Source organism: Ctenopharyngodon idella, chromosome 5, assembly GCF_019924925.1.
Source record: "Ctenopharyngodon idella isolate HZGC_01 chromosome 5, HZGC01, whole genome shotgun sequence".
Taxonomy (NCBI): Eukaryota; Metazoa; Chordata; class Actinopteri; order Cypriniformes; family Xenocyprididae; genus Ctenopharyngodon; species Ctenopharyngodon idella.
In genome coordinates, this window is record NC_067224.1 from 20,484,994 (window position 1) to 20,502,207 (window position 17,214).

The 17,214-nt window shown below is 37.5% G+C and overlaps 1 protein-coding gene across 4 annotated transcripts in view; it reads left to right on the forward strand.

Moving 5' to 3' along the window:
* The window catches only part of pdzd2 (PDZ domain containing 2), a 74,564-nt gene that overhangs the window by 42,339 nt on the left and 15,011 nt on the right, over positions 1–17,214 (forward strand). For all 4 annotated transcript variants that reach the window (XR_007930379.1, XM_051895000.1, XM_051894998.1 and 1 more), the window contains 9 exons: positions 3,574–3,719; positions 7,900–8,032; positions 8,322–8,492; positions 13,079–13,178; positions 13,484–13,632; positions 16,030–16,149; positions 16,412–16,526; positions 16,688–16,761; positions 16,908–17,124. Coding sequence is in view for 3 of the 4 variants with exons in the window: in XM_051895000.1 (XP_051750960.1) it covers positions 3,574–3,719; positions 7,900–8,032; positions 8,322–8,492; positions 13,079–13,178; positions 13,484–13,632; positions 16,030–16,149; positions 16,412–16,526; positions 16,688–16,761; positions 16,908–17,124 (1,225 nt within the window). In the remaining variant the exon portion in view is untranslated. The remainder of the gene's footprint in view (positions 1–3,573; positions 3,720–7,899; positions 8,033–8,321; positions 8,493–13,078; positions 13,179–13,483; positions 13,633–16,029; positions 16,150–16,411; positions 16,527–16,687; positions 16,762–16,907; positions 17,125–17,214) is intronic.

Consider the following 17,214-nt stretch of genomic DNA (forward strand, 5'->3'; position numbering starts at 1 on the left):
ATATCAGTGTATTCTTATTATTAATGTAAAAAATATCCACCTTATTCCCACACCCCATGAAGTTTTGCAAGAACTGTGGGTGTAACTTCCGTTAACACAATAATAATTTTTTTTTTAAACTAGGTGCAATGAGATGACATTATTCTACTCACCCTTCAACCATCGAACATTAAAAGGATATTTAAAAGTGTAAAAGCATCAACAAGGTACTTTCAACAGACCATGAATAACCCCAAAAGCATGATTCTTTAAATATCACTGTAGTAATATATATCTGTATTATGTAACATACATTGCCTTAATCAAAAATATTTATTAACTTCAGCATTGCGTGATACTATTTCAAAGTGATTTCCATCATTTTGACAGATAATAAATTGTATTTATCAGTGAAAACAAACCTGGAAAGAAACGTGAGGATTTGAGGAGAACAATTAGAGACTCTTCATGCTTTCCAGTGAATTATTTATGGGATATATCGTGAATTTAAATAACCACAAATGTGCAGCATATGTTATTGTTTTTCATACTATTTCTGAGGAAAAGAATTCAGCGACTGAAAAAAGCTCTTGCCATAGATATTCTTGTTATAACAAAATACCAATCGTTACGTTATTCTCATGTTGTCTAAAAAAATAAAACAAGAAGGAAAATGACCGCTCATTCAGTCAAACTGACGGATAAGCTTTATTTATAAGGCAACCTTATGATTTTAAATTATTCGGTTCATGCTTTTTGAATGGAAGGTCCCCAAACCAGAACATTAGTCTACTTAAACGAAAGTTGATTTTTAGGGTCAATTTAGACAGAAATAGCTTTTTAAGAGAAAATCTGCACATTTTTACCATTTTCAGTGGATTATCTAAATGGTTAGAATCATGTCACATAATGCCAGTTTTAAAGCAAATCAAAAATCATTTTGAAGTTACACAATAACACACTGAGCCACTGAAATGAGTCACATTACCTTGGAGGAATGTAATATCTCAACCAGAATGTGTGTCTCCATTATGTTGCACCTCACCAACCACAATATCAAAGAACAATTCACAGTGTTTTAATCTTTGTAGTTTATACACACTGATGACTAATCAGTTATGACTGACTTCACAACCCAGTTGACAGGAAACATAATCTATGTGTAACATTAATTACAGTTTATGGACTTGTTCCCTCTCAAATACACTTTTCCAAAATGTGATAAAATAAATTTCCTAGACATACAGTGAGATTACCGTGAGAGTAATTAGTAGCATTAATGTGTCTATGCAAGCGTGTTGCGAAGGAACATGTCAGAGGGAGGATGTGTAAGCTTATTTTGACAGTGAACAGGAAAAGCGTGAGAAAGTCAGAAGAGAGGCAGCAGACCATCTCAGTGAGATATCCCATGTCGGTGATTCACTCCGCCGACAGGCTTTCCTTGAAAACATGCCCCTCTTCTAGACAGATTTCAAAGGAAATGTGAACAAGTGGCAGCATGTTTGTAGTTCAAAGGTGTGTGCTAACCCAACTGCCATGTGTTAAAGGTGAAGTGTGCATCTGCGCCACAAGAGGCAGCAAGCAGAATTGCAAAAATAATGAGTTCTTCCAAGCAGGTTACTCAGGTTAATCAGACATACACTACTGTTCAAAAGTTTTGGGTCAGTAAGATTCTTTTTATGTTCTTAAAAGAAGTATCTTATGCTCACCAAGACTGCATTTATTTGATTAAAATAAACAGTAATATTGTGAAATATTATTACAATCTAAAAGAACTGTTTTCTATTTTCATATATTTTAAAATGTAACTTATTCCTGTGATGGAAAAGCTGAATTTTCAGCATCATTACTCCAGTCTTCAGTGTCACATGATCCTTCAGAAATCATTCTAATATGATGATTTGCTGCTTAAACATTTTCTTATTATTATCAATGTTGAAAACAGTCATGCTGTGTAATATTTTAATGGAAACCATGGCATTTTTTTCAGGATTCTTTGATGAATAGAAAGCTCAAAAGACCAACATTTCTTTGAAATAGAATAAAGTAGCAGTGTAGTCTTTACTGTCACTTTGATCAATTGAATACATTCTTGCTTAATTAAAGAATCAAAAAATCTTTCTGACTCCAGGCTTGTGTATGGTAGTATATTTAGCTAATACCTAAAAAGTACGTTTTAGCAAGTGTGGTATCTGTGAAGAATCCCCCCCCCCCCTTTTTATTTTTTATTATTTTTTTTATTATTATTTTCCATCTTGTGAACATCTTGCCAGTGTTCACTAGTGTTTCACTATGTATTCGGCCTCTTTGGCAAGCCTTCTGATGTTGGCTATTGTTTCTGGTGATAGAATAAATTATTTTAACATTTGAAAAAAAAAAAAAAAAAAAATCTTTTAACTTTATACATACAGACATAAAACTAAGCTTTGAATTACAAAATACAACTCTGTTGACAGAATTTAACAATATGAAAGGTTATATAAGATCAAATTTGCATGCTAAGGGAATCATTTTCTGAATATTTTTTAAAATATATTTTTAGGCTTATTTCATGACCCATCTTTAAATTAATTTTTTGAAAATTCACAGACTTCTGTGTTAGCGTTACTGTTAGAAAAGCTTTGATGCCAGGCACAATAGCTATAAATGACTCAGTGGCTAAAATGAATTCATGCATTTGAAGCCTGACTGAAAAAAAGGACTCTGAATGTCATGACATTATTGTATGTAATGGACTTTTAAACCATATTGTACATATATGAAGTACAGTTAGGAAGATGTCTGTTTTTCTGTTAAGAAACAGGATCAGGTTCATGTAACCTTGTAATAAAGCTGTCACTTATTTTGATTTTCATTCAGAAGCAGAGAATAATACATTTTTTTAGTTGTTTAGCCATCATAATAGGCAAAAAAAAAAATAAATAAAATAAAATCACAAAAAGTGAATGCAAGAACAGACAGGACATGAGAACAAAGTTCACAGTCTATTATAAATATATTTTATAATAGTCCAAAACATTGACATTTAAAATGTCTGTTCTGTTGTTTGATGAACTTACTATCTTCATTTTTGTCTGATAGAAGGACAAAAGCATAAATGGTATTATATAAGTATAATAATATATATTAACGGTAATATATAAGTGATTGTTGAAGTGCAGCTCACACAGTGAGAGAAGAGGCTCTTGAAACTGTGAGAAACAGGTGCTCTTAAAGTTTCCCTTCTTCTGATTTATGGCCTTTCCAAAGGAGGAAGTAAGCCTGGATTTAAAGAAAAAAAAAAAAAAAATTAATGGAAAATGCATCAGTTCAGTTCTTCCATTTACCTTTACAAAACCTTTTTTCTTATTTGAGAGAAATAGGCTATAAATTTACTGAAACAGTCTGTTCAAAGATTATTATTCGTTTTTTTTTTTTTTTTTTTGTTTTGCATGAAACACAGCATAAAATGGGTAACAGTTTGGGAACTGTAATGTAAGTTAAAATCACAAAACAGCTGCTGCAGGAGTTTTGGTATTATAGTGTTATATAATACAGCACATTCCTAATTGTTCCAGCATACGGATAAATATATCCCCCTCTTCTTATCTACAGCCCTGTGAGGGCAGCCGGATCTGGAAGATGCACATGGTGAAGGGTCAAGACGGACTGGGTATCCAGATCACGGGCGGGCGAGGGTCCAAACGCTCTCCTCACGGTATCATCGTGGCCCACGTGGAGGAGGGAGGAGCTGCACAGAGGTAAACGGCTTTCATTAGCAAAGGTTTTCAGTTGCTGCCGTGGCAACAGTAGGTGCCGTGGTGATACTGCTCAATCAACATCTCATACATATGCAAGTATCAGCGAGTCTTGAGTGCCCTCCGTGATACTCATTAATCTTCAAAGCCATTGTGAAACCCTTATATGGATGCACAGAAAATATCCAGTCACGCTGCCAATTGTACGATAATGACCAGTTCACAAGGTATCAGAAGATTCAGTAGTTGTAGTCGTAGTGCTCTGTATTACTAGCGTTTGGAAAGATTTCTGGTTTTGCTGTCCTGTTGACATTATGTCTAATATGTCTAATTTACCAGTGAGTAGGGGTAGTGAAAAATACTATTTTACTTTAAGATTTGCATCATTTTACATCACTATACTGTGATATTCACATGCTAAAGAATCATCACTTTTAGTTATATTATTTCTATGAATGTTTTTGGTAAAAGTACAGTGTATTAAGTCAATGTACACTCGATTGTTGTTTTACTGAAACAAAGTCCCAACTAACCCTAATCCAAAATACAGAATAAATGAAAATATTAGGGATGTGCCAATATTAAAACTCTGGCCAATACAATAAGCTGATAATTAATTTCATGATATGGTCCATAACGGAAAATTGGCCGATATTAATTATTAAAGGTGTTATTAAATTATCGGTGTTTTTAATGATTAATGTTGTAAACTTTAGATGATGACATGTAATCTAAATGTAAAAACAAGTAAAATGAGCATGCACAATAAAATACTCAATATTTACAGACACTGTTAAATTAAAAATAATCAGTAATAATGATAATTTAACAGTATTGGCAAATATTAATTTTTAATTAAACTGATATCTGTGGTTTAGATTTTTTATTTTATTTTATTATTTTTCCAATGCAGATTAAAGAGGGGGAAAATTAGAATTTTGAATAAATATACACTAAACCAAAAAATTAGGATATTATCATATCATAACCCAGATTTCGGTGAAATACCATATCGCTGGATCCCTGGTGATCAGAGGTGTCATGCCCATATTTTTCAGCCAAATGGATTTGAACGCAGCTTCCAAAAGACAAAAAAAATTATATTTTTACATTTTATAATTAACCCTTTGAAGCGTAGATCACCGTGTGATTAAAACATTCAGTGCGTGTCATGTTATCAGCTGCTAAATTCAAATCTGTGTTCGCGCTTTGGCTGGAGCTGAGCCAGAGACGGACGCGCTCAGTGCTCATCATATATCACAACTGTTCAGTGTTTTCAACCATATATGTCTTCTTTTTTTTTTTATGCTTCTGACATTTAAATTCAGATAAATACTACCAAAAAAACATTTATAGTTTGTTTTCATCTTTTGGTGTATTTATTAGTTTTTAAGCTAAAATATGTCACACAGCCTAGGTGATTTGTGCAGAACCATCGAGTTTTCATGTGCAGGTGATTGGGGGAATTCGTTCAAAATTTGACTAAATATAAATTTTTAGCCTTCTGTTAAAATGGCTTTTACTGATTGACCAAACTCAGTGTACACTAGGTAGTTGAGGACACTAGGTTTGAAGAATAGCCGCTAATTCACAAAATGTGCTCAAACGCTGAGATAGGCCTTGCGGTGTCAGTGCTTATAAGCTTTGAATTAGTTTGTTTCTGAAAGCTACAGAACACGTGGAAGACTGAATCTATGTAGGAGTTATAGGCCTAATATTCTTTTTTTAAAGATTTATTTTTGCTGTTTTTTGCCTTTATTATTATAGGACAGTAAGCAGACAAGAAGCAAAATGGGAGAGAGAAAGGGGGATAATAATTTATTACTATAATAAAAGTAAAGTTTTATTATAAAGAAGAATAGTTATTTTTATTTGGGGGTTGTTGTTTTTTTTCACATAAAACTCAGAACAGTTCTGTTACCACCCCCAAATGTGCTCCCCTCAAAAATACTAATTGCCTGATGTCCCTGCTGGTGATTTTCACCTCGAGTGATTTGCGGTACCGGTATATTTAAGCAAATAGCTGTCATTTTGCAAAGCTAGGCAGAGCCAGCATAGGATTCTAACATGATATATCCCTTTACTTTCTACAAACACATAATAAAAATTGTGGGGTCTTTTTTTAATACTGCAGAAATCATTCCCTCCCCGTCTACATGTGCATTGGCCCTTAAACTGTGTGTTTTAAGCTGTAACATGTTAGAGAATTTGCTGACTTGCTTCCCCTTGTGATTCATTAATGCACACTTTAGCAAAGTTTAAAGAAAGCACAACAACCTGATGGTAATGAGCCAAAAGCTGAAATTAACCCTTATTGCCTCAAAGAATTTGAATTACTCCCATTAGATGATGTGCTAAGTTAAATAGATGTGTTCAGGGAAAATGAGCCCTTGTGACTTTGCCTTGGGACCCGAAAACATTAATTGATTACAGGATATACAAATTCATGAGATGTTGCAGATCTGTTGTAAAATACATAGGCAGCTCCCCCACAGCGCCTACAGTCAGAGCGGGCTATTTTTGGTATGACCAGCACTAGGGTTTATTGTTATAATTTAACAATCCTACATTTCCTCCCTCACAGTTTTAATGGGGGCCGTTTCGGAGAAACCTATAGACATGAATCATGCATATTGGACAAACTGGCTGCTTTCCAAATCTTTCTTTTTTAGTGTGGCGCAAGAGGTGGTCAGATTCAGGGCCATCAGTGCAGCATGATGTGGGTAGTTATGAAGTTTCCTGCTCTTATATAACGGCTAACACTGAGATAACCTCAGATTCCTTCATCTGTGACTGAAGCCCTGAGGATTTTGACCAGTGAGAGGCTTTCAGATTTTGAATCTTTCTCTCTTCACTGCACACTGTTCATCGTAATGAAGCCTCAGTTGAGTGGTCAGGCTGGAAGGATCCAAACTGTCTGAGGACATTTGGAAATGGAAGAATGTAGCAGAGACAGAGATGTCTTTGTAGCGGTGTTACTTTTGATTTAGTTTTAGTCATAATCTTTTGACTAAAATGCCATTTAGTTTTAGTCATATTTTAGTCATCTGAATTATTTTAGTCTAGTTTTAGTGGACTAAAACTTAAGTTTGTCAGATAGGTCTAACAGTAGTATTCAGGTAAGAAATATTACAGAAATTGAATAAAGTAATCAAATGTAAAAATAGTGCATATTATTCCTTGTATAAATCATTATTAAAGCTGCTAAAGTTACTCAGTCAAGAGCAGTGAGTGATTTTTCTCTTTTTCTTTTGTTGTTTGAGTTGACATTAAGGACAGCAGCAGGTTTATTAGGCTACTGTACTGTCACTTTAAGAACTAATGCACGGCTCCAATGATACACATCCGATTTTCTCCCAACTATTTACTTTCACTTAAGACAACCGACTCTGTTTAAATTAATACTCACCAAAACGGGCAGTTTGATATATTTTTGTGTAAGTTTCCTTTTAAGCGTGAAAAGAAACGAAAGGAAACTCAATTTAGCACTCGTACACTGTCAGAGAGGCAGCTTTCTGTGTGCGCGCTTCGGATGTGTGTGCACAGAAAACCGTACATCAAATACTGGTTTTTATTTAGTTATTGTCTTGTTTTCTTCAGTGAAAAAAATGTTGTTAATGAAAACAGTGGCGATAATTATTCATCAACAAAATTAACACTGCTTTGTGGGATATCATTGTCATAAACTACATTTTTTTTTTTCCTTGATAAAAGCATGATGAAACTGGTCTCATTTCACTCTGAACACAATGGCTAGTGCATCATTTAGATATTTGCACCTTGTAGACAAATAGATGATCCAGAAATTATTTTAGACAGTTTTGAAGCTCCAAGAGTAAATCCCTGCTCTAGTCCCACGACACACAGGCATCAAGGACGTTAAGTTTGAAATATGTTCTGTATTTTTTTGGTTCAAATACATTTAGGTATTTACTTTCTTAAAACACATTCCTGGACTTGTTGTGATTGATTTAGTATAGCAAGTTGACATTATTTGCATCAAGCTTCCTGTCATATAGAAACCACTTGTAGTGATCCAATCAGTTCCTGATTAACATTCATTAACATCCAATTAACATTTCACTGTAATAGCTGCAACGTGACATCAGGAGTATATGCTGCTTGTTTTTCATGTAAGGGGATGACCTGGTCATGCTTTCCGTGGTTCTTTTTTTAATTTCAGAGATGGTCGTCTGAAGGCAGGTGATGAGTTACTAATGATAAACGGTCACTCCCTGGTTGGTCTCTCACACCAGGAAGCTGTAGCCATCCTGCGCTCTACTGCTGGACTCGTGCAGCTGGTGGTGGCCAGCAGGGTGAGTTTGAGTTTGCAAACAAATTGGCCTCATACCCTATAATAATTGTGTGTCAAGTGTCTTCACACACAAATCATGAGCTGTTCTTGATGTGTTCTTCGTATAAAGTGTGTCAGCTGTTCAAGCACATAAAGATGTCACAGGCAGATGCTTGTAGCAGCTAAAAAATTGAAGAGTGAAGCGCTGATGGGCTCGCCGCTCGGCTTTCCGAGATAAAGTTAAAAATACTCGCAGGCTGCTCAACGGCACACAACATGTTCTCTCCAGCTGCTCTTCCTTCCTTTCCCAGGATGAATCCGAAGTGGACTTCCACAAGTACCCGTCCACCAGCTTGCCCGACCTAGTGAGCACGTGCTCTGGCCCGGACGCCTCTCCCTCCCCCGGGGAGGAGAAGGAGAATATGGAGCCGGACATGGAGGACGTGAGGGCCAGCAGCCTTTCACTGCCCACCCAGGACTTGGTACGTACGTTTGCCGCCTATCAGCCTGATTATCTTCCACTTTCATCTGGTGCTGCCTCAGCTGCCCTCAGATCGAGCTAGAACAGACTGTTTTTCTGTTTTTGTTAGAAGAGAATGTTTATGATTAAAAGTTTGCTTTGGGGATAAATGCTCAGTGCTTTATCGTAATCTGTTTTTTAGTGCGAGTATGTGTAGTTGTTCTCCGTTAAACTTTCACTGGTGCCTTGTTGAGGTGTTTGATAAAAAGCGAATGCACTTCCATGGTTTGTCTGATAAGAACAAGACTTTCCTGATATTTTTCAGCAAAATTGAAATACCCGCAGCATGTTGTGATTTAAAATACAGCGTTTCCTTTTAAGGACAGCACAGTTGCTTTATCTGTTTGCTTCTTTTGATCTGTGTGCCAGGGCCCCATTTATGTTCTTGAGGTTTTATCTGTTGTTTTGCCAGAAAAATATTAGTGCCACTGCTTACCAAGCAGCCATTGGATCAGCGTTTGTTTGTTTCATCACAGATAACAAATTATTCATTTGTTCTGCGCAAGCAGGCGTGCATCAAATCACTAATGCCACATAGCGTTAATGTTTAATCATACAAAATGAGACGTTGCGCTGATTTGTTGATCAGTGATGACAACACGGCTAATGCCGGCCATTAGCTGTTTCAGTGGCGCACTGACAGGACCACACAACTGAGTGTATTAGGGTTAAACTCTTTTGGAGAGCAGCGCCCATGATGCTCTGGTTGAGATGTTCTGTGGTGCAGAGTAAAGTGGGTCATTCACCACCGCCCCCCACTGCGTCTATACTGCATACACGTTCTTGCTTTCGGGATAAAAAAATGAAAAAGAGCAACCGTCCCGCCTGCTGTCTAATTACATTAGCATTCCACGGTTCCTGCTGAACATAGCTGTGAATCTGGGGCAGTAAAGCTTGGATTTTTTTTAACTGTAGAACAGAAAAATTTTGAAATATTTTGTTATTTTGTGATCTTCTAGTGCCTATCAATAATTTACTCATAGTGGCAATATTTAAGCTTAAAAATAGCAGACAGTAACAGATACAGTATAGTTCCATTTAAGGCACTAAATGTACATGACTTGATGGGTGGATGGATAAGTAAGTAGGTTGCTAGGTATATAGATTGGTGGATGGATGGATGGGTGGATGGATGGATTTGTAGATGATGGATGGATGGATGGACGGACGGACGGATGGATGGACGGATGGTTGGATTTAACATTTAGTCTGTGCTTTTCTTTATTTTTAGTTTAGTGAATTTAACTTCTGCTTTAAAAATCGTTGTTGTAATGTTGTAACAATGTAAGAATGTAATGTGATTTTTAACTCTTTTGCACATAATATATAGCATAGCCTACGTGGTTACATTTACTATATTTGTTTTCATAGCCTGTAATGTTCAATGAACATTGTTTGTTGGTCAACACTGGGCAGGATTTGAAATAACATTTTTTTTTTTTTAAATAAATACAGAATTTTTTTTTTTTTTATCCAAATAGAAAAAAGTAGAAAATACAGAGATGTTTTTCTTTTTTTTTTTTTTTTGTCCATATTGCTCAGCCATACTGAGAATCTTTGTGTCGCTAGACAAAGACCATCTTAGCCTAGTTAAACCTCAATAGGATTCCCTTCGCCACTGCATAGATGAACACTTGTAAATAAAGGCTTATGGGACATGATGAGGTTTAAGGAGCCTATAGCTTCCTCTCATCCGGTGTTCTCTAATCTCTCCTTTCAGTCTTCAGTCTTTAATGAATGACAAAGTGGGAGATCTTAGAGAGTGATGGGGACTGAAGGAGAAATAAACAGTATAGTTTTTTGCTCTTGTTCTCATTTCCCATGATTTATTGACCTGGTACTTATCATAAGGACTTCCTGTCATGTGCTATGTTTGTTTTTACTATAACTTTCTTTGCAGATGTTATTTTTCATAGGTCCTATGATTTTGAAGCAACACTTTGTGGCTTTTTTTTTTATTTTTATTTTTTTAAGTTTGTTCTTTATAGGGATCACAACGAAAAATTGTGATTTCCAGACCTGGAAATTCTGATTGTGGAATTACAGAAACTACAACATCCGCACTAAAACAAACTTTTTGTTGTTGTTGCAGTCACTGCGCGTAACTTTTTTGGCAAGTAAATGACAAATTAAACCTTTCCTTGGTTTAATAACAAAATGCTTCGTTTACTTTAGGTGACAAGTTGACAAATCGAATAGAATCCATAAATTGAATACACTGCTCATCTTTTACAGGACTGTGCTAGAGCTCAGCAGCATTCACACCTGTATGGCTTTCACTCATAGCTCTTGGTTGCAGTATGCAAGAACAACGATTCATCATGATCAGCACATTATTTTCCCCTCAGTATGGCCTGCTTTCAAGTATTTCACCAGCTAGAAATGGCTCTTTATGAGTGCAGTCTTGATAAATGGGTTTTAAAAATCCTTATTCAATAATAATGAATGCCTGGAAAAGGCAAAGCCATGGAAATTCATTGGTCTAAAAGTGTGAGAGCCCTATCATTAAGTTAAGCAGAAAATGAAATGGGGAGTGTAATTATGCCAATTAATTTTTCAGTTTGCCATATGTTTGCTTTCCCCTTTCAGTTTTCCCTTCCAAACCCAAACACCTGTCCAAACTGTTCTCACACTCCCTTTCAGCACCCTGCCATAGCAGAAGAGAGCGATGAGTGGTTGCTATTATGTGGGCGTCCAGTGCTGACAGTGTTGGGTGTGTCTCCAGATCTGTTCTGAAGTGTCAGGCTCAGTGGTTTTGATGAGACAAAGGGAGGGAGGGAAAATCATTTTCAACAAAATAGGGAAGGGAAGGATCTGGAAGAAGAACGCAGCTGTGACTGTCACGTTGTGTCCTGTGAGGCACGGAGGTGTGGGGTTTGAGGAAGCCCACGGGCTCACCTGCAACAGTGTTGCCTAGCTTGTTCATGCAGGAGACAGATCTCATTTCTGACAACGGAGGGAAGGGCTTCCTGTCTGCATGCCTGAAAAGAGAGCAGTGGATCTTCCCCCTACATGTTGCTGTTTAAACTTGTTTCAGGAGCATTGTGATAACCCGAAGCTCATTCTTAAAGCTCAGACGGTTGGAAGGGGAAAACACTTTTTTGTTGTTGTTATTGCAGTATTGTTGTTAGTGCAGTATTAAAGTGGTGCAATAACACACAAGGCTTTCTGACTTCAAAATGCCATTGACATCTGTTACAGAAATAAATGCACAAAAAAATATTTAAAAACCCCCAAGTCAATGTTATATCAGTGTTATGCAGAACTGGGCCAAATATCTGCAATCGTAGCTAACAAAGACTTCTCTGCACATGTAAAGTTGACTATATAATCATAGTTAATTAACATAATGACTTAATTGCATTTTATGTTTATAGTTATTAGTGATCATTTAAGCATGCAGAACCTTTTGAATTTGGCCCCAAATTTTCTACTGTGAAGTGCTTTGACAAGTTAAGCTAACACACCTTCTTATTTAGCACATTTAGTGGTTACCATTTAAAACCAGAGATAGACGCAATCGTCTCACGCTAATTAAAAAAAAAAAAATGCCATCAATTATTATTACATTTGCACATGTTGGGCTGCCAAAAACATCATTATGCACTACCATTCAAAAGTTTGGGGGTCTGTAAAATTTTTGGATGTTTTTGAAAAAGTCCCATACTCATTAAGGCTGTACTGTAAAAACTAATATTTTGAAATATTATTACAATTTAAAAGACTTGTTTTCTATTTTAATATATTTTTGTTAAATATAATTTATTCATGTGATGGCAAAGCTGAATTTTCATTACTCCAGTCTTCAGCATCACACGATCCTTCAGAATTCATTCTAATATGATGATTTGGTGCTCAAGAAACATTTCATATTATTATCAATGTTGAAAACAGTTGTTTTATTTATGTATTTATTTATGTTGTGGAAACCGATTTTTGTGGAAACTGTGATGCATTTTTTACCAGGATTCTTTGAATAGAAAGTCCAAAAGTACAAAATTTATATGAAACTTTTGTAACATTATAAATGTCTTTATGTGATAAAAGTGAAATATCTTGTAATAAAAGTATTAAAAATCTTAATGATCTCAAAATTTTGAATGGTAGTGTAGGAAAACTTGTTTTTTTACATTTTATTTTATTAAACTTTGCAGAAACTACAACCAGAAATCAATAAATATAATTTAATATGTATTGAAATTGGATACTGGATCACTTGAGCAAGGGCATGTGGCACATTTCCATTCCACACCTCCAAGAGGTCTCCATGAATACACTGGCTTTCATGTACACATGAGATTTGATCTCCCTCTGTGAAAATAAGAAAGCATTCACCAGCACGAGTGTGCAACATTCCTACAGTCCTGCACAGTGAAGGACAATCAAATGTTTATGGCTTACAATTTTAAGAGGAAATGTCACAGGAAATAGAGGAACGTTTACTCCATTTGCTTTCTCCAGTGTTTATCATTCAGAGCCAGTCTGATGTCTTCTGTCTCTCTCTGTTCAAGGCATGTTCCTTAATTCCTTCTGCTTCCTGTCTTTCAGTTTACAGATCTTGACAGATTGGAGGAACGTGGCAGGATTGAGGGTCCCAAGGGATGTTGCCGAAGCCCCACACCGATGAAGTTCCGTAGCAGATCCCAAGGTCGAACATGTCCAGTTGTATCAAGTCTCAACACTGCTGAGCATGAAAATTTTATAATGAGATTAAAATGTGTTGGATTATGGCCAAGGGTGGATCCACCAATTCTAATTTCTTTATTATAGATTCTGGTACCAGATCAGGGTGTACTGAAATTGTTCACATAGACTTTTTTTTAAATTATGCTTGTTAATCAGCATAGAGACATTCAGACATATGGAGATCAGTTTCTCCCGCTGTGAATATAAATGACTGATTATTAAGTGTGTTTACATTTCAAGTTAATGTCTTGATGTCAATATGATCAGGTGGAGGGAGCCGCCTGGAGTCTGTTGGCGAAGATGATGAGCTTATCGTGGAAAATGGTGATACAGGAAGTGACGTGGCAGAAAAGCCAGCGCGAGGAGGACGCAAACATTCCCTCCCACAGCAGCTGGATACAGTTGGAGTCCGACAGGTCACTGCAGCATTCAGCTCATTCGTTTTGATTTATTGCCTTATTCAAACTGTTATTCTTGGAATAGTCTATAGTACATGGTTGAAGTTCCATGTGCTGTGATGGCCCAAAACAAAAATTATGTGGCACAGCCACTTCAAATGCAAATACAACAGTCTTTACATGTGGGTGGAAGGTTTCCCTTAGCTGTGCTAATTACAATGCTTGTCAAAAGTAAATGGAAAGATGTGTGAATAGTTTAAACCTTACCTCAGAGCTTCATTTTTTGTTATATTAATAGTACTTGGTAGTCTCTGCCTTTACGCAAGTAAGGGACAATGTACATTTTCATTTTTTATTTTTGCAAAATAAACCCTAATAGGATGATCAGATAATGTGTAAAATACACTGCTCAAAAAAATTAAAGAAACACTTTGAACACACATCAGATCTCAATGGGGAAAAATATCATGCTGGATATCTATACTTATATGGACTGGGTAATGTGTTAGGAACGAAAGGATGCCACATAGTTTGATGGAAATGAAAATTATCAACCTACAGAGGACTGAATTCAAAGACACCCCGAAAATCAAAGTGAAAAAATGATGCAGCAGGCTAGTCCATTTTGCTGAAATTTCATAGCAGCAACTCAAAATGGTACTCAGTAGTTTGTATGGCCCCCACGTGCTTGTATGCATGCCTGACAATGCCGGGGCATGCTCCTAATGAGACAACGGATAGTGTCCTGGGGTATTTCCTCCCAGATCTAGAGCAGGGCATCACTGAGTTCCTGGACAGTCTGAGGTGCAACCTGGCGGCATCGGATGGACCGAAACATAATGTCCCAGAAGTGTTCTATTGGATTTAGGTCAGGCGAGCATGGAACTGCCTGTATACTCTCACCACATGAGGCCGGGCATTGTCGTGAACCAGGAGGAACCCAGGACCGACTGCACCAGCGTAGGGTCTGACAGTGGGTCCAAGGATTTTATCCCGATACCTAATGGCAGTCAGGGTGCCATTGTCTAGCCTGAAGAGGTCTGTGCGTCCCTCCATTGATATGCCTCCCCAGACCATTACTGACCCACCACCAAACCGGTCATGCTGAACAATGTTACAGGCAGCATAACATTCTCCACGGCTTCTCCAGACCCTTGCACGTCTGTCACGTGTTCAGCGTGAACCTGCTCTCATCTGAAAAGCACAGGGCGCCAGTGGCGGACCTGCCAATCCTGGTGTTCAATGGCAAATGCCAATCAAGCTCCACTGTGCCGGGCAGTGAGCACAGGGCCCACTAGAGGACATCGGGCCCTCAAGCCACCCTCATGAAGTCTGTTTCTGATTGTTTGGTCAGAGACATTCACACCAGTGGCCTGCTGGAGGTCATTTTGTAGGGCTCTGGCAGTGCTCATCCTGTTCCTCCTTGCACAAAGGAGAAGATACCGGTCCTGCTGATGGGTTAAGGACCTTCTATGGCCCTGTCCAGCTCTCCTAGAGTAACTGCCTGTCTTCTGGAATTTCCTCCTTGTTCTTGAGACTGTGCTGGGAGACACAGCAAACCTTCTGGCAATGGCACGTATTGATGTGCCATCCTGGAGGAGTTGGACTGCCTGTGCATCCTCTGTAGGGTCCAGGTACTGCCCCATACTACCAGTAGTGACACTGACCCTAGCCAAATGCAAAACTAGTGAAAAACAGTCAGAAAAGATGAGTTGGGGAAAAAAAAATGTCAGTGGCCTCCACCTGTAAAACCATTCCTGTTTTGGGGGTCGTCTCATTGTTGCCCATCTAGTGCACCTGTTGTTAATTTCATTAACACCAAAGCAGCTGAAACTGATTAATAACCCCCTCTGCTACTTAACATGTCCAGATGAGTATCCCAGGAGTTTAACTGACTTGATGCTATTCTCTGATTAAAAAGTGTTCCTTTAATTTTTTTGAGCAGTGTATAATTAAAGATTGTGAGGGGGAAAACACAATATAGAAAATCAGGTTCCAGAGACAATATTCAAATATACAATTTAGCGTCATTATTGGGGGAAAATATATATATATATATATATATATATATATATATATATATATTATTCACAGAATGCCTCTTTTGACCAATCTGAATAAAGTATTCCAGAGAGCCCTGCAATAAGCCTAAATATAGTATAGTATATTTAACATAAAAGTCTGTTTTTTTTTTTTTTACAATAACATTAGCACAATAGCATTTACATTTACATTCTCTTAGCTGTTGCTTTTATCCAAAGTGACTTACAAATGAGGAAAAACCTTTACAAAGGATTTCATAGGTACAAATTACTGACAGTAGCTGCGTATTTTCTCACAGTTAAACACAATAAAAATAAAGCTTATTTTATCATCTCATTGTTTATTCATAACCTCTTTTATCATCCTCTTCAGGAATATCAAATCGTGAAGAAATCGGCTCGTTCCCTGAGCACTGTTCAAGTGGAATCTCCATGGCGACTGGCACAGCCATCCATAATCTCCAACATTGTCCTGATGAAAGGACAGGGCAAGGTGAGAGAGGCCCTGCACCCAGGACAATACATGCTGTCACCATGAGGGTTCACATATATAGCATTTTACATATAAACTGCTTTGATCTTGTTGGTCTTTATTTATTTAGGGGTGATTCACTCTCTATTTTGAATTGTAATAACTGGGATATAGAGGTGGACAATGAAACCTCTGTGCAGGGAACATTTCATATACCAGATACATCACCACCTGTACTATTGTAAATCCAGGCTCATAGAGATGTGTCTTTGAATGTGTCTAGGGTCTAGGCTTCAGTATTGTCGGTGGGCAGGATTCAGCCCGGGGGAGGATGGGTATATTCGTCAAGACCATTTTCCCCAGTGGAGCAGCTGCAGCAGACGGGAGGCTGAAAGAAGGTAGACGGACACTCCTGATCATGAAACAGTAGCTCTAATGCACTTGGAACAATTGTCATCAAAGCACTTGGAACTCAACCACATGGCATGAGGATTTTCATTGTCTTTGGCTTTTATCTTGAGGTTTTTCGCTGGTGAACATTTCTTTCTCCACCTTTCAGGTGATGAGATATTGGAGGTGAATGGAGAGTCTCTCCAAGGCCTCACGCACCAGCAGGCCATTCAGACCTTCAAGGTAAACTGCTCAGTCATCCTCAGAAACACCTGCAGAAGTGCATGAATCCTCAGAGAAGAATTAGCTCTAGACTTTAATTTCAGGCCCATTTTTCTAAGGTATTAATCCCATCCAACATTAATGGATGACATTTTCCTCCTTTTCAGCAATTGAAGAAGGGGGTAGTTACTCTAACGGTGAGGACCCGTCTGAGAAGCCCCAGTCTTACACCCTGTCCCACGCCAACCCTGCTCAGCAGATCCAGCTCTCCAAACTCAAATGCCAGTGGTGGGACTCCAGTCCCTACTAGCTTTGAAGATGGGGACTCTCGTAAGGGTCCTGGTCCCAAGGATCGCATTATCATGGAGGTTACATTAAACAAAGGTACAATCATGTCTTTTGCTAAAAAAATAAATAAATGCTGTGAGTTGCAGAGATCTTTTAAAAGTTTAAAAAATTTGGGGTCAGTAAGAT